We start from the raw sequence: 19,094 nt of genomic DNA, 5'->3' as shown, positions 1-19,094 counted from the left end.
TTGTGTAAATAAAATATAAATAAAATATTACATTTTATACGTTTTCATTTTCCAACTAATATAATATGTAATAAAATGTACTACCCGTTTTTGGACCTTATTAACGTACCATCATAATATATATATTATATATATATATGTAATACCTATAATTAGGTCTGGAATTAAATGCATTAAAAATGTACAAAATATTTAAAAATATATAAACAAAAATGCATGTTAATTAAATTTATTTAGCTTAAAAATGTTTATAATTCATTAAATAATTAATATGGAACAAAAAATGTATTAAATGCCTAGTAGAAATAATTTAATTGTATTATGTATAATGAAAGTTGCATTTTGAACATTCACTCATTTATATAAAAAGGCTTCCATCAGTCCATTTCTTTATAGTTTTTCGTTATATCGAGACCATTATTGACGATAAATTGTTGTAGTGGCCCACAAAGAAAATTTTATTTACGTAGGACTTACTGGACATAGCATTAAGTATTAGTATATTAATAACTTATTACTATTTTTTTTCGTAAATATGCATTTTATTTTAGAAAATTGCTAAAACATGTATACAAATTTAAAATGGTCCAAGTATGCAAATATGTGCAACATTTAATTTTTCATATTAACACATTAGTGTAAGATTCAAATTTGTAGCTTATCTATCTAGCTATTTTTTGGACTGTTAAAAAAAACACGCAAATGCATAAAAATCCGGGCCTTACCTATAAATTACAATACATATTTATTATTTAAATAACTAAATATAGCTATAAGAGTATAAGACATGGGATTTTAATGCCCTAAAAAAATGCAAAAGTGTAACAAAAATTTTAAAATATACCTAAACAATAAGAACACGTTTAAAAATATAATCATTATACTAAAAAAATCATATTACAGAAACGTGTTGGGTAATTATGATTTTTCTTTAGATTAAGTACTAAACACTGTAAAATTTAAGTATTGTTATCGTCTCTTTAATTATTTGTAGATATGAAAGCGGTGATTGACGATAAAATATGTATATCTTTCACACGTTCGACACTTATATCTGACTACTATCGTATACCTAATTCTACAAGTATGTAAACAATTTAAAATATGTATAATTAAAATATCATTAAAATCCAGGATCCCCTAAAACACATTATTTTGTCTTTAAAACATAAAAACAAAAAAAAAAAAAAAATAATGACAATACACCAGACTTTTAGACCTATTAAATAGCATTAATACTTAAATTGATATTAAATATATTTTATAAAATATAAACTAAGTATAGGTATTTAATTTGTACTATACTGTATAACACTGTCTGCAATGAATACAAATGTTGAACATTAAAAGGGCTTTATGTTATGAAGATAAAACATGTATGAACAGTTCTAATTTTTTAACATTATTAATTTATTTAAGAGTTGTAATAGGTACTACCTATACTATAGAAATCTTAATTTATTTGACACGACCAAAATTTCGTGAGCCGGCCCACGATCAAACTCGTTTATTTTTTACCCAAGTCTGCTTACTAATTTTCTATAAGTGACGGCGAACTTGTAAGTATTGAAAAATAAATTATTAAGTCGGCAGTTGGGCCGGCGTATTTCGCTATTCGTCAGCAGCTATACTTACGGTAACGCCCGTAGGTAGTGTTTTTTGGAAAAATTTGGGAACCCTGCATTTTGTTGTTATCAGCTAGTGGAACATGCGTATAATAATAACATCATACTAAAATGTTGATGCAGCTCGACGTATTGCACATCATGTAGATAGGTATGTAAGTTTCAAGTTGAAATAATAACAACAACAACACTCAATAATATTTACAGTACTAACACCGATACGATACGATTAATTATTATTTGAAATATTCAACAGTTATTGGTGTAATATCAGTAGTAATTATTGGTAACTAGTGTATAATAATTTATAAATTTACTAATGTCAGATCGGTTTTCGTGTACTAATCGTTATTGCTCGTAAATTAAATATTTATATATGTATATATACAAACTGAAATACAGTATGTAAAGTATATAAGTATGCATGATGTCAGATGTATAGCTACTTAGGTACCTGATTGTATTGTTTATAAATTGACCATCTATTTGCTTGTTTTTAGGATTTTTTTTTTTTTTCAAAACTTTTTGATCTATCAATTAATTTGTTTATTTTTCTCCTTTTAGAGTACAAATTATAGAATCCGGAAGGCACGCCTACCTTAATAGGAGTAAGTAGGCGGACATATAACCGACCAGAAAGTTGTATATTATTAGTGTAGGTGTTTTAATCATAATTTGTTGTGTGTGGGCTTTCATTGTATTAGCAGTGTAGGATGGATGGCAGAACATCAAACGTCTTCAGTGCTTGTAATATAGCTGCATATTGATATCACTTGGTTGAACAAAAAAAAAAAAAAAAACATTTTAAAAATGTCAGTTGAATTTAACAATCTTATGGTTAGTGATAGTGCTAATAAATTGGAAGTTGCCGAACTGTCAGAATTGATTGAAGGTAAGTTTAAATTTATGTTTGCAAAAACATTTTAATTTTGATTAATTTTTCATTCACAGATCGTTTATATTTCATGGTGTTATCTAATCATAAGGGACCAACAACGCTTCAAACTTTCAGAGACTGGAAAATTTCATTGAAAGACAATGATGTATTTTATTTGAATGTTGATGACAATTTGGTATATGACGGTTTTTATAGTGACTTTGGCCCTTTAAATATAGCAATGATATATCGTTATATTGGTATAGTACGAGACAAGTTTAAAGTGAGTCAGACTTTTTATATCTAATTTAAAACTCCAATTTACAAATTGTATTTTTTTTTAAATATTTTAATTTTTCTACACGTTATGAGTATTTGTAAATAGTAAACTTTAAGTCTTCAGTACCCTGAATAATATTCTTATCTTTAAATTTACCAATAGACCAATTCCATCCAAATTAGTCTTAAAAATAGCAGAATAATGTAGATTTTTCTGAATGTAAAATTTGATATTTCATGTCTTATGTATTAGTAAAACGAAGCAAAACTTCTGGCACAACATTTTCTTAATAATTCAATGAAAGTATCAGACATTATAATCATTATTTGACAATGTAGACAATTTTTAAGTAATTATTTACATTACCATAATATACAATTATTTTTATACATAACATTCAATTGATTAGAATTTTTTGATAGAAGTTTTGTGAATTTACCCATCATTTTTCTTAAGTTTTATTTTTATTAATATAAAAATAGAAATTATTTTATAGGTTTTATGCGAGGTTTTATGTAATACTTAGTTATTTTTTTTTATTACATTTCTAATTACTTTTACGTTAAAGTCTATCCTATGAATAAATTGGATGTGTGTTAAAATTAGTTTTTGAATTCCTTCTATTGTTTATTACTAAAAAACTTTAAATAAAATAATAATAATTCAATGTTTATTCTTTCAACTTTTAGATTCTTAAAAAATTATATTGCTTTGAAATATAAAATAAAATTGTTGGCAACCATTAAAAAAAAACCAAGAAACTTGAAATATCATGCCGTTAATACATTATGTTATAAAATATATTAAATTATTTAAAATTATTCAAGAAGAACTATATCCAAAAATGTTATTACTTTTTGAGAAAGCGAATATTTACTTTAAAAAAACCATACTGTATATATATATATATATATTTTTTTTTTTGGTCATTTATTAGTTTTAGTGAATTAATTATTAACAAATTAATTTTAAGATTGGAATATTTATTATAATAATTTTATAACATTTTGAAAGTAAATTAAAGTAATTTTATAAACGCTGAATAATAGTTTTTAAACTACTGAGGATGTAGAAAGTTTTTATTATACAGTTAAATCTTGACCCGGAGCAAATCATACATAATAGTTATGATTTTATTCAATTTTCATATAAATATATTTGAAATAGAATCTATGAAAATACCTCAAATGTTTTCAGAAAGTTTGATAAATTTTATATTCAACTATAATTTAATAAATCTTTATAATTTTTAAATCATTCATAAAGATTTGAAAATTTATTTATATATAATAAAAATTCATTAGCATGAAATATCATAATAATAATTAGGTAATTACATTTATTTATAATTTAGTGCAAAGATAATTAATGACTATTTTATTTTAGCTTTCATTAAAAAATATAAATAAATAGTTTAATAATTAAATATTTTTATGGATAATGAAATATCATTTCAGTTATTTTAATCTTTTCTTTTGATCATTTGTAAATTAGAAGAGTTTAGAATAAACAATGCTTAAAATATTATAATCAATTGTAAAAAATACAAATACTACAAATTAAATTCATCATACATTTTTATATACATATATGTTTATATAAACATGATAAATATTACCAGGTATATTGTTTAATTTGGGATTATATATTTTTATTATATTATATTAAATTAAAGTAGCTCTAAGTTTTCAAATAATTTTTAAAACTGTCATACATTTATATTATTATTCTTCCTTTTTAAATTATAATTTTGGTTTATTGTACTTGCTTTTAATATCCATTAATAGTTGTCTAATATATTTTAGAGTATATGCATTACTTATGTGTTATTCCTTTTCTTGTCAGTCGTTTTCATACTATTAGTTTACAAAACCAATTGTACTTTTGCTATTTTTACTATTTACACATTAAGTTTATTATTAGTGATATGTGTGTGTGTGTGTGTGTGTGTGTGTGTGTGTGTGTTGTGTGTGTGTGTGTGTGTGTGTGTGTGTGTTCCAATTGATTAGATTATGTTATTAAGAAATAAAGTGATAAGTAACAACTAATAACTTATTACACTTATTACAAATACATAGTTTTAAAATTGTTAGGTATTTATATTTATCGTATTAAAATTAATAGTTTATAATTGATACATTTTTTTTTATATAATACATAATTATTTTCTAAATATTTTTTAGGTTTACAAGAAAATTATTCACTGTGCCCATATTGGTGATCAAAAGAAAAGGTCCAATGCTGCTTTTCTTATTTGTGCATATTTGGTTAGTTAACTTGTATAAACTTACTAACAAATTATACATTTTTAACATTCACATATTAATGTTGTAGGTAATTGAAAATAATTGGACAGCATATCAAACATATAATTTATTATCACAACAATATAAATATAAATATTTACCATTCAGGTAAATATGAGGTTAAACAAAAAATGAATGTTTTTTTTGATTTATGAATTTGTTAACAATATTAGGGACGCATCATGCTTGCTGCAATCAGAATATTCAGTTTCAGTGGAAGAATGCGTTAATGCTTTGTACAAAGCTAAATGGTATGGATTTTTTGATATTAGTGACTTTGATTTGGATGAATATGAAAAATATGAGGTTAGTATAAATTTTAAATTGCTATATTTGTACAACTAAAAGTATTATGTTTCTTTAGACTGTGAAATATGGTGATATTAATTGGATTGTACCTGCTACCTTGTTGGCATTTTCATCGCCACATTCTCGAGATTATATTGACAAATGTAATTACACTTATTATAGTTTTATTCAATGCTCAAAATGGATTAGAATGCACTGAAATAGTGTTCCGACTCATGTTATTAGCTTGTGTATCAGTTGCGGTTGGTTAAATGAGAAATTTAAGGTTCTGAACTGGAAAAATATTTAGTTAATACTGAAAAAAAATAAAGGATATTGCTACTTAGTAAAACTTTTCCGATAGTTTTATAATCTATCTAAAATTATTAAAAATTTTCTAAAATTGCAAGTACCTTCAAAATAATTAAACTTGTGACCAAAGTCATCATTGATAACGTATTCTAAGAACTCTGTCTATCAACTATATGTTTCTATAGATGTCTAATAATATTGCCATGTCAAAAAAAAAAAAATATATATATATAATGTACCATATTATAGATATATTTGTGTATGGTATATTAATATTATGAGGGTTTCAGTTCATAAAATTTTCCATTTTGAGCACTAGTTTTATTTATTTAAATGATATATTAATAATAATTTATTATTGTTTGTTACATATATTAATAGCTGGCTATCAGATACATTCCCCAGCTTACTATTATACCTATTTTAAAGAAAATAATGTCAAGCACGTAGTTAGATTAAACAGCAAAAAGACATATGATGCTAAACGTACCTTTGTAGCAGTAGCTAATATTCAACACACGGATTTGGTTTTTACTGATGGTACACCCCCTTCAGATTCTATACTCAAAATTTTTTGCGTCTCTGTGAGCAGTATATTGATGATAATTGTGATGTTGAACGCACAAATAATGAAAAAAGTGAATCGAATGAAACCTTTCCAAATACAACTATAAATAGTGAAGTTGATACAGCTAAATATGTAGGTGCTGTGGCTGTACACTGCAAAGGTAAAAGTAAATCTTGATTTAATATATATTCTCTTAGATATTTATTATAATTTTTAGCTGGATTGGGAAGAACTGGTTGTTTAGTGGCTTCATACATTGTGAAGCATTGGTCATTTACAGCAGTTGAAGCTATTGCATGGACTCGTATATGTCGACCTGGATCAGTAATTGGTGTGCAACAACAATGGCTAATTGAGTAAGAATCTAAATTAAAATTAAAAGTACTAAAAAATCGGAAACTAAATACTTAATTTTTATTACTTCTCAGTTATATAATCATTGTTTTAATTTAAACAAATGTATTACACAGTAAAGAAGAATATCTAACAACACTAGGTAAACAATGGCGAGAAAAAAGAAAAAATGCTGTCAACAAATATAAACGCTTCATAAATGGAATATATAGTGCTAAACGGCGTACTTCCAATGCTAATGCATATGAGTATGTAGATCCACCTCCTCATTTACACATTAGTAATGAAGCACAATTCACCAGCAGCAGCAGTAGTAGTGGTAATAGTGAAATATGTGAAGAATCTGAAGAGGTAGGTAATCAATTGAGTATGTATAAAATATTTTTTTAAATTATATTTTAATACTTACAGTACAAACAAAGCCGATTATCTTCTGTCTTAAAAAATAAATTGAAGACAAACAATCATACACTTCCCGATGTTCAAAATGATGTATATGTACCAAACCTAAGACAAAAGAGATCTGCCTCAAAAATCGAGGACCCTAAGCCTAAAAGTACATTTTCAGCATTGAAAAATATTCGTAGAGTTACAAATGCATCCATTGGAATAAGTATGAACAGTTTAGTGAAAAAGAATAATACTACACCAACTATTAACATCACAAGAAGCAGTTTAAAGGCTTCTATAAAAAACACTAAACCAATAAGTGTATGCAAAACTAGCACCAAATCCACAAGAACTCATACATCAGAAACTGCCACTAAGTAATTCCTATTTCTACTAATGACATTAAAAATAATATATAATGTGTTCTAAAAAATGAAAGTAATTCCTGATTATAGATTGAATAATTAATACTTTTTTCAGTTTGATTTTGAAAATTTCTGGCCAAAAAATTATGATAATATATCATGGTAGAATAGTTTTTAAAAAAATCAATATTTTCAAAATTATCACAATGTAAGCATTATTTTCCCAAGATTTTAATAATAACTATTCATATCTTTTACTTTAGAATTACTATAATATATATATATTTTTTAAATAATTTTTGGACAGTAATTATTAATTTATTAAACATATAAAATATTATATATATAACAGAAAAATTAATTTTTAATATTTAAAAAACGGTAGTATTAAAATATATAACTTACAAAAGTAAGTTTTCAATTTTAGAACATGCTATATATAGATAAGTTCTATTGTAAAAATTTAATATTTGTATTTATTATTTATTTATTTATTTGTATAGAATAACAGAAGAAACAAAATCATCATATGCATTAGCTACAGTGGCATCATCTGCACGTGTATCAAAGCGTCTTCGTAATCAAAATTGCATCACTAAATAAAATTATGAACACATTCATAATTTTTAGTGCATACAATTAAAGAAGAATGATTATCCTTTTATAGATAGAAGCATCACATACATTAGAGATTTAGTTCCTTAGAACAATTAAATTGATTGGATTGATTTTCAAGGCTTGGTCTTTAAAATGTTGGAAAATGTCATCTTGAGTTCGATATTGATTTACAGTGGTTAGCGCTTATTCAAATTAGATATAAATGAATAGTATTATTTTAGTACTAAAAACTTAACATGAATTAAGCTTGTACTTTTATTGACTGATCGGAATTTGTGGAAAACGCCCCCCAGACAATTTAAAATTAAATAAAAAATACTTATGATTTGGTTTTTATAACAATTGTTCATCAAAACTTGAAAATACATCATTTTTAAGGGGTAATATGCATTCTATATTTTTATTTCTACTGTCATGTTCATAGCTTATACTAGGATGAGTAGTTCATTATTAATATGTTTGGGTGGTTTTCATTTGTGTTAGTTCCACTTAATGTGATCACTGGTTTAAAGAAACAACCGTTTATTGGAATCAAAAATGAAAATCCCTAACCAAATCTTATGTTACTAACGTTAAATTAACCTTTTTTAAAATCTCCAAGTACTGGATAATTGAATCACTTTTATAAACATAATCGTTTTTGTGATATTTAAAACTGATTATAGTTGATGTATTATTGCGGGGTGGCTAACTTGTGGCTTGCGAGCCCCATACAGCTCTCATTATAGTCAGATGTAGCTCATGTCTTATTCATAAAATCAAAATTTACTTATTATTTTTTTGAATTAAAATTTTTTTATAAACATTTGTGAAATTAATTAATTAATTAATTTATCAAATTATATAAAATATATTTATAACATTTTAGCTCTTGGCATCATTGTATATGTCCACATGACTTGTGAGCACATTCATGTTGACCACCCCTGTATTAAAGTATTTTGTACTATGTACAATGTACATTCATTATTATATATTTAATTTTAAATGATTAAAAATGACATGTACATCAATTAAATATGGGTTTTAATTTCAGGCTAATATGAAATGAAATTAGTAGATTTTCAAGCAATATCGAAAATAGATAGTTTCTTAACTTTATTTTAAATGCAATTATTTTATTATTTTAAATATGTTTAAATATAAAATCATAAAAAATAATAATGTTTTATGGAATCAACTGGTAAATAGAATCAAAATGAGCTAAACTAATGAGATCACATTAAGTAGAACTTGCTGTATATCATTTAGGCGAGAATAATATGGATACCTACTTAATGGTATTGCTACTTATTACTTGGCTGAATCTTATATTGAATACCTAACACGTCTAACATTTTTTTATAAAGTGAATTAGCACTCTTTGTTTGTTTTAACTGGCATGATTAAAAATGTTTTAAAATGTTTTTTATAAGTATTGATAAAATATGCCAGTAGTTCTCAATTGGAGTGAAATGTCACCTAAGGGTGATAAGGACCCAGCTAAGGGGTGACGATGAAATCTACGAGAAAAGAAAAAAAATAAATTAAAAATAAATACATTTTTGCGAGAAAAAAATCATATTATTATAATATTCATATTAATATCTACATTTTGAATGTTTTTTTCTGTGTACTGTATTTCTTTTTTTTTTTTTTATAATAGAATAATTTTAAATATAAAGCTAAGATTGTTTATTATTTTAATGTTAAGGTGGAGCAGTGTTTGATTTTAGTGGTTAAAGGTGACATGAATCAAAAAATGTTGAGAACTACTGTAATATGCTATTCTTTATTGAAAATATATTAAGAAACTTGAAATATTGTAAAAAGCTAATCTACAAGCACAAATCATATTTTTAACTTTAAGTTTTATACTATTTTGTTAAAAGTTTGGTCAATTTACTTTATCATAAAAGTTAACAACATACAATTGCTTCTGTTGAATTAAAATTTGCTATTATGTAAGTTAGTCAAAAGCAAGAAAAACAAATAGTGTGCTATATCCTCCAATAAGAATTTGTTTGATAAATATGTTTATTTTTTTGCAAATTATGTATACTTTATTTCAGTAAATTTTAGGATATTCAATCAAATTAATTATATCTATGTACCCTACTAAATAACTATCCAAATTTTACAAAATATGCCTGTGTATTTTTATGTAAATGTCATTATAAATTTTATTATAGATAATAATAATATATTCTTAATAAATGTATAAACATGAAATAGATATATGCCTGACAAAAATGTATGTTATGTTATACTCATGGTTTTATTTTAAAAATGAAATTGTTTTAAATTACGAATAAGCTAATTTTTATATTTGTTGAAGCACTAATTTATACATTTTTAAAATCAAACCACAAGAAGTACAAGTAATTATCTTTACAATGATTAACAATTAAATTAATAGTTAGTCAGGTTTACTGAGGCCTTTATAAAATACTTAATGTTTTGTGTTAAATGATAATGTTTTATTATATTAGAAGTATTAGACTATCTATGTGGGTACATGCCAATTTATCAATATGTGATTGGTTAGAATATATCTTTTATCTATTCAACATTTTGAAGAGTTTAACCAAACAATTTTATATAATTTAAATACAAATAAATCAGGAGGTTTTTTAGCGGTTAGATAGTGTTTTGAAGTTTTACATCTAGTTTCACACAATGAATAGTGCTATATAACATGTGCTATTAATCAAACATTTACTTTGAGTTTAATATTTAACTCATGTCTTTTTTTTCCTAAATTATTATAAGCTGATCATTGTTTTTTGATTTTAGATTCTAGGCAAAGTTTAGCTTTGTATTGTAATACATTTTAGGTATTCTAATGTTAATATTATTATATTTATTTTATTTATATTAATATTATATGTTTGTAAATTATCGCCAAAAAATTGAGAAACAATTTTTATATCGTATAATAAAATCATGTGTATTATATTTTAATTTAATTAATATCTGTGTTACACGTACTTATACTAATCCCCTAAATTAATAATAACAATAATACTATTTCAGAATGAAAATTTGATTTCTATTCTCATCATATTTATTTTAATTAACAGATTTTGTTATTGTAGATATTTAATAATAATACAGTTTTTAAACTATATATTATTGTTTAAATTTTTTTTTTAGTAAAGATTTGATCTTTAGACCTTATTATATATATAAATATGTTACTATTAATTAAGTGAATATTATATTGTACAGTTCACATAGGCCTTGGGCACCCTAGGCAATCTCAGCACTATAAGAATGTAAGTTATGTACCACTAGATTATTTTGTACTTTATGGTATTATATTGTACTTTTTTGTTTTAATACCAAACTTACTGATACATTAATATTTATGAAATAAATCTTAATAACATACCTATTGACTGTTAAGATGTATACAAATTATATTATGACTGTAATAAACTAATTAGTTGATCAGATGTTTTAAAGTAGATTTTAATTCAGTTTGTGTTTTATTATTATTTTGAGTGTTTGATTAAATAATATTGTACAATAAAATCAAGATAAAGTGGACGTGTAAACATTTTATTGATTAAAATTGTAATAGTTGTGGGGTAATATCATGATTGAAGCTTGATAGAAACAAATTAATTCTATATAAGAATGTATTCATTGATTTTTTTATTTTTACAATTCATGTGAATGAACAATTCTTTAGTGTAATTACTTACTGTTATGTACCTAATCATTATCTAAATACTTTTAAGAAATGAAAAATGTTTTGATTTTTAACATACTAACATACTAATGTTCAGTTGAAAATATTGATGATTAATAGATAACAATAAGTTTTACAATAATGTGTTTTCTTTTTCTGTGTCTGATGACATTTTTAGAACCAAAATATTTGTTCCAAATTCCAATCTTAAACTTTGTAAGTAAACTTTGTAGGTAGTACCTAATAGAAAATTTGCTGTTTTTGGGGAGAAGTCAAATTTAAAAAAACTCAGTACTTTTCTTAAGACTGATAAAGATAACTAAAAATATAGGTAAACCTAGAATATTCATGTAACACCACTTTTTTCCAAGTTTTTGGAAGGTATTCAGCAGACTTGAAAGTTTCACCAAAGATTTATGTTAGTATGTTAACACTTTTAATTCATTACTTTTTATTATTAACAGTTCTTAATTATTTTGTTGTATTAAAAAAAAAGATGTATTAACTGTAGAAACTAGAAACATAAAAAAACTATTTACACAATTATTTCCTATCACAATGAAATATTTAAAATGTTTATGTCAATTTTAGCTGATTATTTTAAATTATTTATTATTTTTTTTTAACTTTTACTTGTTTATGAGTGGAGCAATAATGTATTACAATATTATAGTGTATTGGTTTTACAATAACGTTTTGTGTTTGATTATCATATTTTGAAAAAGTAAAAGTGTTTTAATCATCAACTTTAAAGTGATTTCTGGTAGCAGACTAAAACTATTTGGTACTTTGAAAAGAGTAAATTAAATTTCTAAATACTTCTATTTATTTTTCTTTTTTAATAAAAATTAACAAGAATATTTCTAATTTTAATTATTTAACTATTTATGAAATGTTTGATAATTCATATCTAAGCCTCATTTTTTTTTATTTGTACTTAATGTGATTAAAATGATGGCATACTTTTCATAACTGAGTATATTATATGAGTATTATTAACTACCCATGTATAATATTGTATTTTATAAAAAAATTAGTTCTTAAAATAATTTGTTGATGATGTAATTAGAATATTCTGGTTCTTATCCAACAATTAGATAATCACTATGGAAATAATTATCTATAATTGTGTTTTTTATTATGGTTTTTTTTTCTGAAAAAAAAGAAAGAAAAAATGCTTAATTTTTTTTAAATTGATAGTGGAAATAGTTTTCGATTAAATTTTTGTATATTTAAACATTATAAAATGAACAATAATTCAACCAAACCAAATTGTTTAGTAAAAAATAATGATATTGACTTAAAGCCAATATTTCTCAGTAATTCTGTTTATGAATTTTGTGACGATAAGGAGAATGTTGATGACCAATTAACGATATGGGGTTTGGACAATTTGAACTCTAATGACACACGTAAATTAATGTTTGATATGAATTTTAATGAATACTCTGACAATTTAAATTTTGAAGAACCAATATTAAATAATAAACAATGCAATTGCGATTGTACTACTACATGGGAGCAACTTAAGCAAACTTTTGAATTAACTGATGAAGAAATACTCAAGGGATCTGATATAATAAATTGCATGCTTACTGACGATATTTTTAATAGTTTACCCATTGACTGTAATGACGACCAAGTTGACAATTTAGACGATTTTCAATGGGATACACAATTACTGGATTTTAATGACATAGACCAATACCAAAACGAAAATATAGCCGAAAAAGAAAAAGAATTAAAAATGGTTAATGAACCCGAAGTAAAGTCGACAAACAAAAAATCAACTAAGCCTGAAAGTAAACAAAAAAACGTAACTCAAAAAAATACCACAAAACCCAATGAAAAAAAAGGTGTTGATACAATTGTTGAGTCTAATAAACCTCGTCAAGAAACCATTAAAAATGAAAATCAGAAACAGAACATTAAAAATAAATCAAAATCACCCAAGAAAAAAACTAAACGTTGTACCGAAAACGAATTAGTAGTCTTAAATAATACAAAAGAAGAAAATAGGATAATGAATATGAAGTACGTATACACATTTGGTGAGGATTATCGAGGTGGCATAAAATACGGTCATAAAAATTGCGTTAATTTTTGGATGCCAATTCCGCATAATAAAGGTTGGATTGATGATAAATTTCTGGAAGCCGTAAGTTGTTAACTATAATTGATTATAATATATTTATATAATTTAGACTAAATTAAGGTTCACATACCTATTAGGTGGGTACGTGTTGTATTTTAGTTGAATTAGCTTCTCAATTATACTAATAGTTTAATAATAAGTAATAACCTATATAAGTAATACCTACAAAGTAAAATATATTATTATGTATATTATTTTTATATCTATTATTACGTATAACTTTTCTTTGACTCTATTAAAGTACTAAATGCTATTTTAAATTTTTATCAAAAGTTCATATTCAAATATCTAATTATTAATAATTTTTTTAATAATTTTACATGTTATCTTAAATTATACCTTTTTCGATCAGCATTTCCGATGTAGGTATATTGTTATTGAATTTATAAAAATTTGTAAAAAAGCTTTTGATTTAAGCTACACAGGCAGTAAACTTTATTTGGACCAACTGTAGCCCTAGAATTAATTCTTCTCATAATTTATTGATTAAAACTAAGCATGCATCACACATTTGTAACTATCAAACTATCCAAATTAAGATCAGAGACATGCTCTTGTGACTGTGAATGTCTGCATGTGGTAAATGCTGTTAAACATCGGTTAATATCGACCTACAGGCTACAGCAAAATCATTAGTGAATTTTACTATTGTTTATATTGTTTAGCTGTACCATGTATTCACTAAGTACTTACCTGGTAAATGTTGATAATTACAAATTTGTATCAGATAGTTATAATCTTGGAATAATTACACAATAATCATATTATAATACATCTAAGTAAATACCGAATAATAATTGTATATAAGTAATGAGCAATATTAGTTTTATCGTAATACCTAGTTGATATAGTTTTAATAAAATATACAACCTTACTCAACAATTAATGTTATACTATATATGTCTCTTTTATAAATCGACTACCAAAGATGGTGTTATAAATCAATTATACACCAGAAATCAGTTTTCAGTGTGCAATTCAAAATGATTTGAAAGTTTGTCTGATTACGATAAAAAAAAATTACTTACTGTCATTAAAACTTATTTTTAATAACTACAAATACATTGTATTTCGTATATTATTAATAATATTTGTTAAAAAAAAATGTAAATATGTCAAAATTAACCAAACCTTATTGTTGTATACGTTAACATACCATTTATCAAAATCATCATGTTAGTTTAATTTTTTTTAATTAATCAACATTTACTAATTGAGGTTTGTATGTTGACATTTACCAGTGACTGTCGGCATTCATTAAATAATTACGGGCATCCACGGTAGGTAGGTAGTATAATATATAAAGAAAGTACCTACTATACCTACCTACTCTATGTAATAACTAATATAAATCTGTATTGATTTTTTTGATGAAAGTTGATTAACTTTGTCTATTAAATTAAAATAATATACCTAAAAGTAAATAAATAATGTATACAATTTCTACTAACTAATGCCAATTTTTTTTTTGAATATATGAGTTAAGTCAAGAATTGTGATTAATTTTTTTTATATCTCAAGTTTCAAAAAATTAATAATTAAAAAAGATCACAACTAGTCTTACCATACCGTGCTCAAAATAGCCGAGTAAAAATATTTTGTTGAACGCTAAAATACAATTAAATTATTAAATAATCGTAAGACAATAAAAATAAAACTCAGATAAACAAATTTTCCATAGGTATATCACTTTAGTTACCTATACATATAGTAGTAATAATAATCATAGTATATAGTTAATAATGTGTCAATCGCGTACACATGGAAACTTGACATACATTTAAACAAATAACTTATTGTCATACAGGAAAGGAAAAAAACAATTGACAAGAAAAAATTGCAAATTGCGCAGGAACAACAGAGCAGAATGAAAACAATGGAGAATGAAAAGGCCACGATCAAAAAAGCTAGACAGGAAAGAGCAGCGTTGCGTTTTCCCAGTTATAACACAAACGCTAAACCTAAACCGAAAAAAGCACCAAAAGTCCCGAAAATTAAGAAAGTGGAGGCGGTTCCCGCGTTCAAATTGAATAAAAACCGAGGCATATACACGATCACTATGAATTATTATACGAAAGAAGGGCGATTGGACAAGACGGAAGAACCAGTTGTGTTCAAATTAGCTGACCACACGAAAGAAATGGATGGCGTGAGCTCAACTTCGAGCTTCAACGTGGAGTTCGTCACACCAGGAGCAATCAATTCGTTACGTCCGAAAAAACCCATTAAACCAAAAGTCGTTAATACTCCTATTCCGGCCGTTGAAGCAGTCGCGCCACCAGTTAAGTCGACACCCAAAAAGAAAGCATAAGGAATTATTGTCCGTTAAACGGTTTCTCGTCCGCAATAACACCAACTGAGCTCTATAACTATCACTGGACTGCCAAAATGTTACCGGAGTGGAAACAGTAGTAAGTTACATATTTTGATAAGTATATTTAAATTAACCGGACTTGTTAAAAATGATTACCCATATTAAACCTCTTTAAAAGCAGGTACGGGTTCCAGTTCTGCAGCTGCAACGGCGCCAAGTCTGAACGGTTCAAGTTCTAACGGCATGTTTAAACGGTTTTAGTTTTGTGTCAAATATGGGCTTGATAAGTATTGGTTCTGGAGTAGCGATCGAAAATCCGAAAGAGCCAAAAAATTTCCAATACTGATCTGTACTACCCACGTTATCCGTTAGTGGCAGTTCCATACACTATAGTATTTTTAACTTCGTATACAATTTATACAAATTATGCTTACACAAAAAATTTTAGAAAATTATTTTTAACCATTAATAAATTATAATAATGATGAAAAAAAACTATTTCAGTATTTTTTTATGTTATTTTCTGTCTAATTAAGTAGGTATCGATGTATCAATGTAAAGTATGTATTTAAAAACAAACTCTTCCGACATGCTCACAAAACAAAGCTCACTCTATTTAATTACGATAAATCATTAGAGAAATTATCGACTGATATACAATGTTCTCTGTTCATATAAAATATTTATATTATAAATGATTATTGAACATTATAATTAAAAACATTGTATAACTTGTGGATAATGTATCGGAAATTTTCTTCAAAATAACAAATCATTTACTACGTTCAATGATCGAATTTATTTGAAAATATTTTACACGTGTGATAGAAATTAAACTTGAAATGTTTTTGATGTTTACGAAGCTGAATTATTTTACAAATATTAAATTTGTGATATTTATAATTAATATTTTTACTTCGATTTTAGGGGTTTCTATTTTTATCAACTGCTTTAAGGTATTTAATTGAAAAGACGAATCGAATAGGAATAATGATTTTGAACAAAAAAAAGTCAGCCTTTATTACCAAGTTAATTTCATGGTAAGTTTTTTGATATTGCTATATTAAGGTAATTTATTTTACCATTAATATTACGATACCTAGATTGATTTTATTGTTTTCGAAAACTTTGCATTTATTATATTATTAATAGGTATTTAATTATTATCAAAGTATGTACCTATTTACTACACATTAAGTTAATTTTTCAGATTACGTTTCATTATAACTAATTGGGAAAATCTAAAATAATAATAATAATAAGGGATTTATTTATTAAATCAGTTTATGAAAGAATCAATTTTCTTATTCCTCATAATGTTATCGTCAAACTTTATGAAAAATGATTGTGAACGTTTGGTGAAAACACTAATTTTTGCTTCCTGTAATGTTGTAAATTAGTAACTCCCATAAACCACACATACTCATTTTTAATTCTAAGTTATTAAATTTAATTAACTACATTCGATAAAATTAAAAATACATAATAATATGCATTCCTATGAGTTCCGTCGGTGGGCGGCTTCTTGTTCAAAAATCACGCAATTAACCTTTATAATCACATTTAATTATAATATGTTTATTGTAAAAATATATTGTATAAATTACATATTTCAAAACAAAAAAAAATATTATTGACTATTAAGAAAATACTTACTCTGTCATATCCCCGAGGTCATTGAAATTAGTTTATTCGCAAATAATATTATAATATTAGTACGAGTTACCGATTTAGAAATATAGGTAATAATCATAATTATCTTTCATTATCGGCTTATTTATCTTAATAATCTATGCAATATAGTTGATATGAATTATATTAAATAGTACATTTACTGCGAAACATGTCGATTTCAAAACAACTTTAATATTTATAAATTTATAATGAATACGAATATCCAACACTACACATGTACTATAAATTATTAAAAAGGTACAAACCTACATTTAATACCATCTGGCACCATTCAGCATTAAGCCATTAAACATTTTTTTTTAAACTTCAAAACATATTCAAATTATTATTTCAAGTAATAAATATTTGAAATTATTTGAACAGCTCATTACTATGAGTAGGTTTCTTTTTAGTACGTTTTTTTTAATAATTGTTGTTTGTAAAAAAGTATAAAATATTCAATGGTTTGTTTGGGCGTGTATGTAATATTATGAAGCGCGGGATTAGTTAATTAATAATGGATAGGTAAAACATTTTAAAACATTTTTAGTTAACTGTACAACACCAGTCGGGGGGCATTCACGTGTATTATGACTCGACTAGGATTGATTTCGTTTTCAGAACACATTGCTATTGAAATGTTAGTTTATTTAAAAATATAAATTTTATTATTAATGATTATTGTCGGTTAAATTACGTAGGAAGTCGTAATTTACTATCCAATATCATAAAACTTTATACAGTTTTTAGTATTAAATAAATTTTAATTTTAATTTATACGGTTATATCAATAAAAACAAACACGATTTAAATGCACATGCAGTTTTGGCTCCAGAATAACCCCACTATCCGTCTAACAAAGCTTATATAGTTACATTTTTAATTTTTTCACATGGAATTGTTCATTTACATTAGTCAATAGGCAAAAGTTTGATTAATTCGAAATTTAGCCCGTAAGTATAATACATTTATGCACAGCATATTTGCACCAATACGCAATTATATATAGCCAATATAGGTACGTGTTTAAATTATAATAGGCATGTGTTCTCATCTAGTGTTCGAAGTAATATTGCGTGACAAACAATCGTAAATACTTGTACATTGTTACAATGTTAATCCATAACATTAACTTAACTATCAACCCTTTTAAAGGTTGCTATTAATTACTAAAATGGTGAAAACCATAGGGTCTAATAACTGCGAACTATTTGTTATTAATATATGACACTATATGACAGAAAACTAGCAATATTCTTAAATGTGTTCTTATAGGTATCCCCAAACATATT

General features: G+C 25.0%; 2 protein-coding genes across 3 annotated transcripts; both read left to right on the top strand.

The window, feature by feature from the left end:
- Positions 1–1,671: 1,671 nt before the first annotated feature.
- Positions 1,672–11,429, top strand: LOC114124516 (dual specificity protein phosphatase CDC14C). The gene is given in 14 exon segments (XM_027987786.2): positions 1,672–1,776; positions 2,190–2,233; positions 2,333–2,517; positions 2,577–2,785; positions 4,966–5,049; positions 5,117–5,196; positions 5,262–5,394; positions 5,453–5,540; positions 6,070–6,255; positions 6,258–6,416; positions 6,474–6,612; positions 6,727–6,961; positions 7,022–7,377; positions 7,869–11,429. Coding segments are annotated over 12 exon segments (1,851 nt in total). The 5' UTR covers positions 1,672–1,776; positions 2,190–2,233; positions 2,333–2,435; the 3' UTR covers positions 7,969–11,429.
- A 1,380-nt stretch (positions 11,430–12,809) lies between these two features.
- LOC114124513 (uncharacterized) lies at positions 12,810–16,623 on the top strand. 2 transcript variants are annotated; one of them, XM_027987779.2, is made up of 3 exons: positions 12,810–13,817; positions 15,622–16,225; positions 16,310–16,623. In XM_027987779.2, the coding sequence occupies exons 1-2, from the start codon at positions 12,906–12,908 to the stop codon at positions 16,123–16,125; spliced, it is 1,416 nt and encodes a 471-aa protein (XP_027843580.1). In that variant the 5' UTR covers positions 12,810–12,905; the 3' UTR covers positions 16,126–16,225; positions 16,310–16,623. The 2 variants fall into 2 exon arrangements, with proteins under 2 accessions (XP_027843580.1, XP_027843579.1); XM_027987778.2 differs by having other exon boundaries at positions 16,307–16,623.
- Positions 16,624–19,094: the final 2,471 nt, after the last annotated feature.

Source organism: Aphis gossypii, chromosome X (assembly GCF_020184175.1).
Source record: "Aphis gossypii isolate Hap1 chromosome X, ASM2018417v2, whole genome shotgun sequence".
Lineage (NCBI taxonomy): Eukaryota > Metazoa > Arthropoda > Insecta > Hemiptera > Aphididae > Aphis > Aphis gossypii.
This window is presented reverse-complemented; position numbering and strand designations above follow the sequence as displayed.

Coding starts and splice junctions, on each gene's coding strand:
- LOC114124513 (XM_027987779.2), top strand. CDS start 12,906: ATGAACAATAATTCAACCAAACCAAATTGTTTAGTAAAAAATAATGAT. Junction 13,818..15,621: donor ATGATAAATTTCTGGAAGCC/GTAAGTTGTTAA, acceptor ATTGTCATACAG/GAAAGGAAAAAAACAATTGA.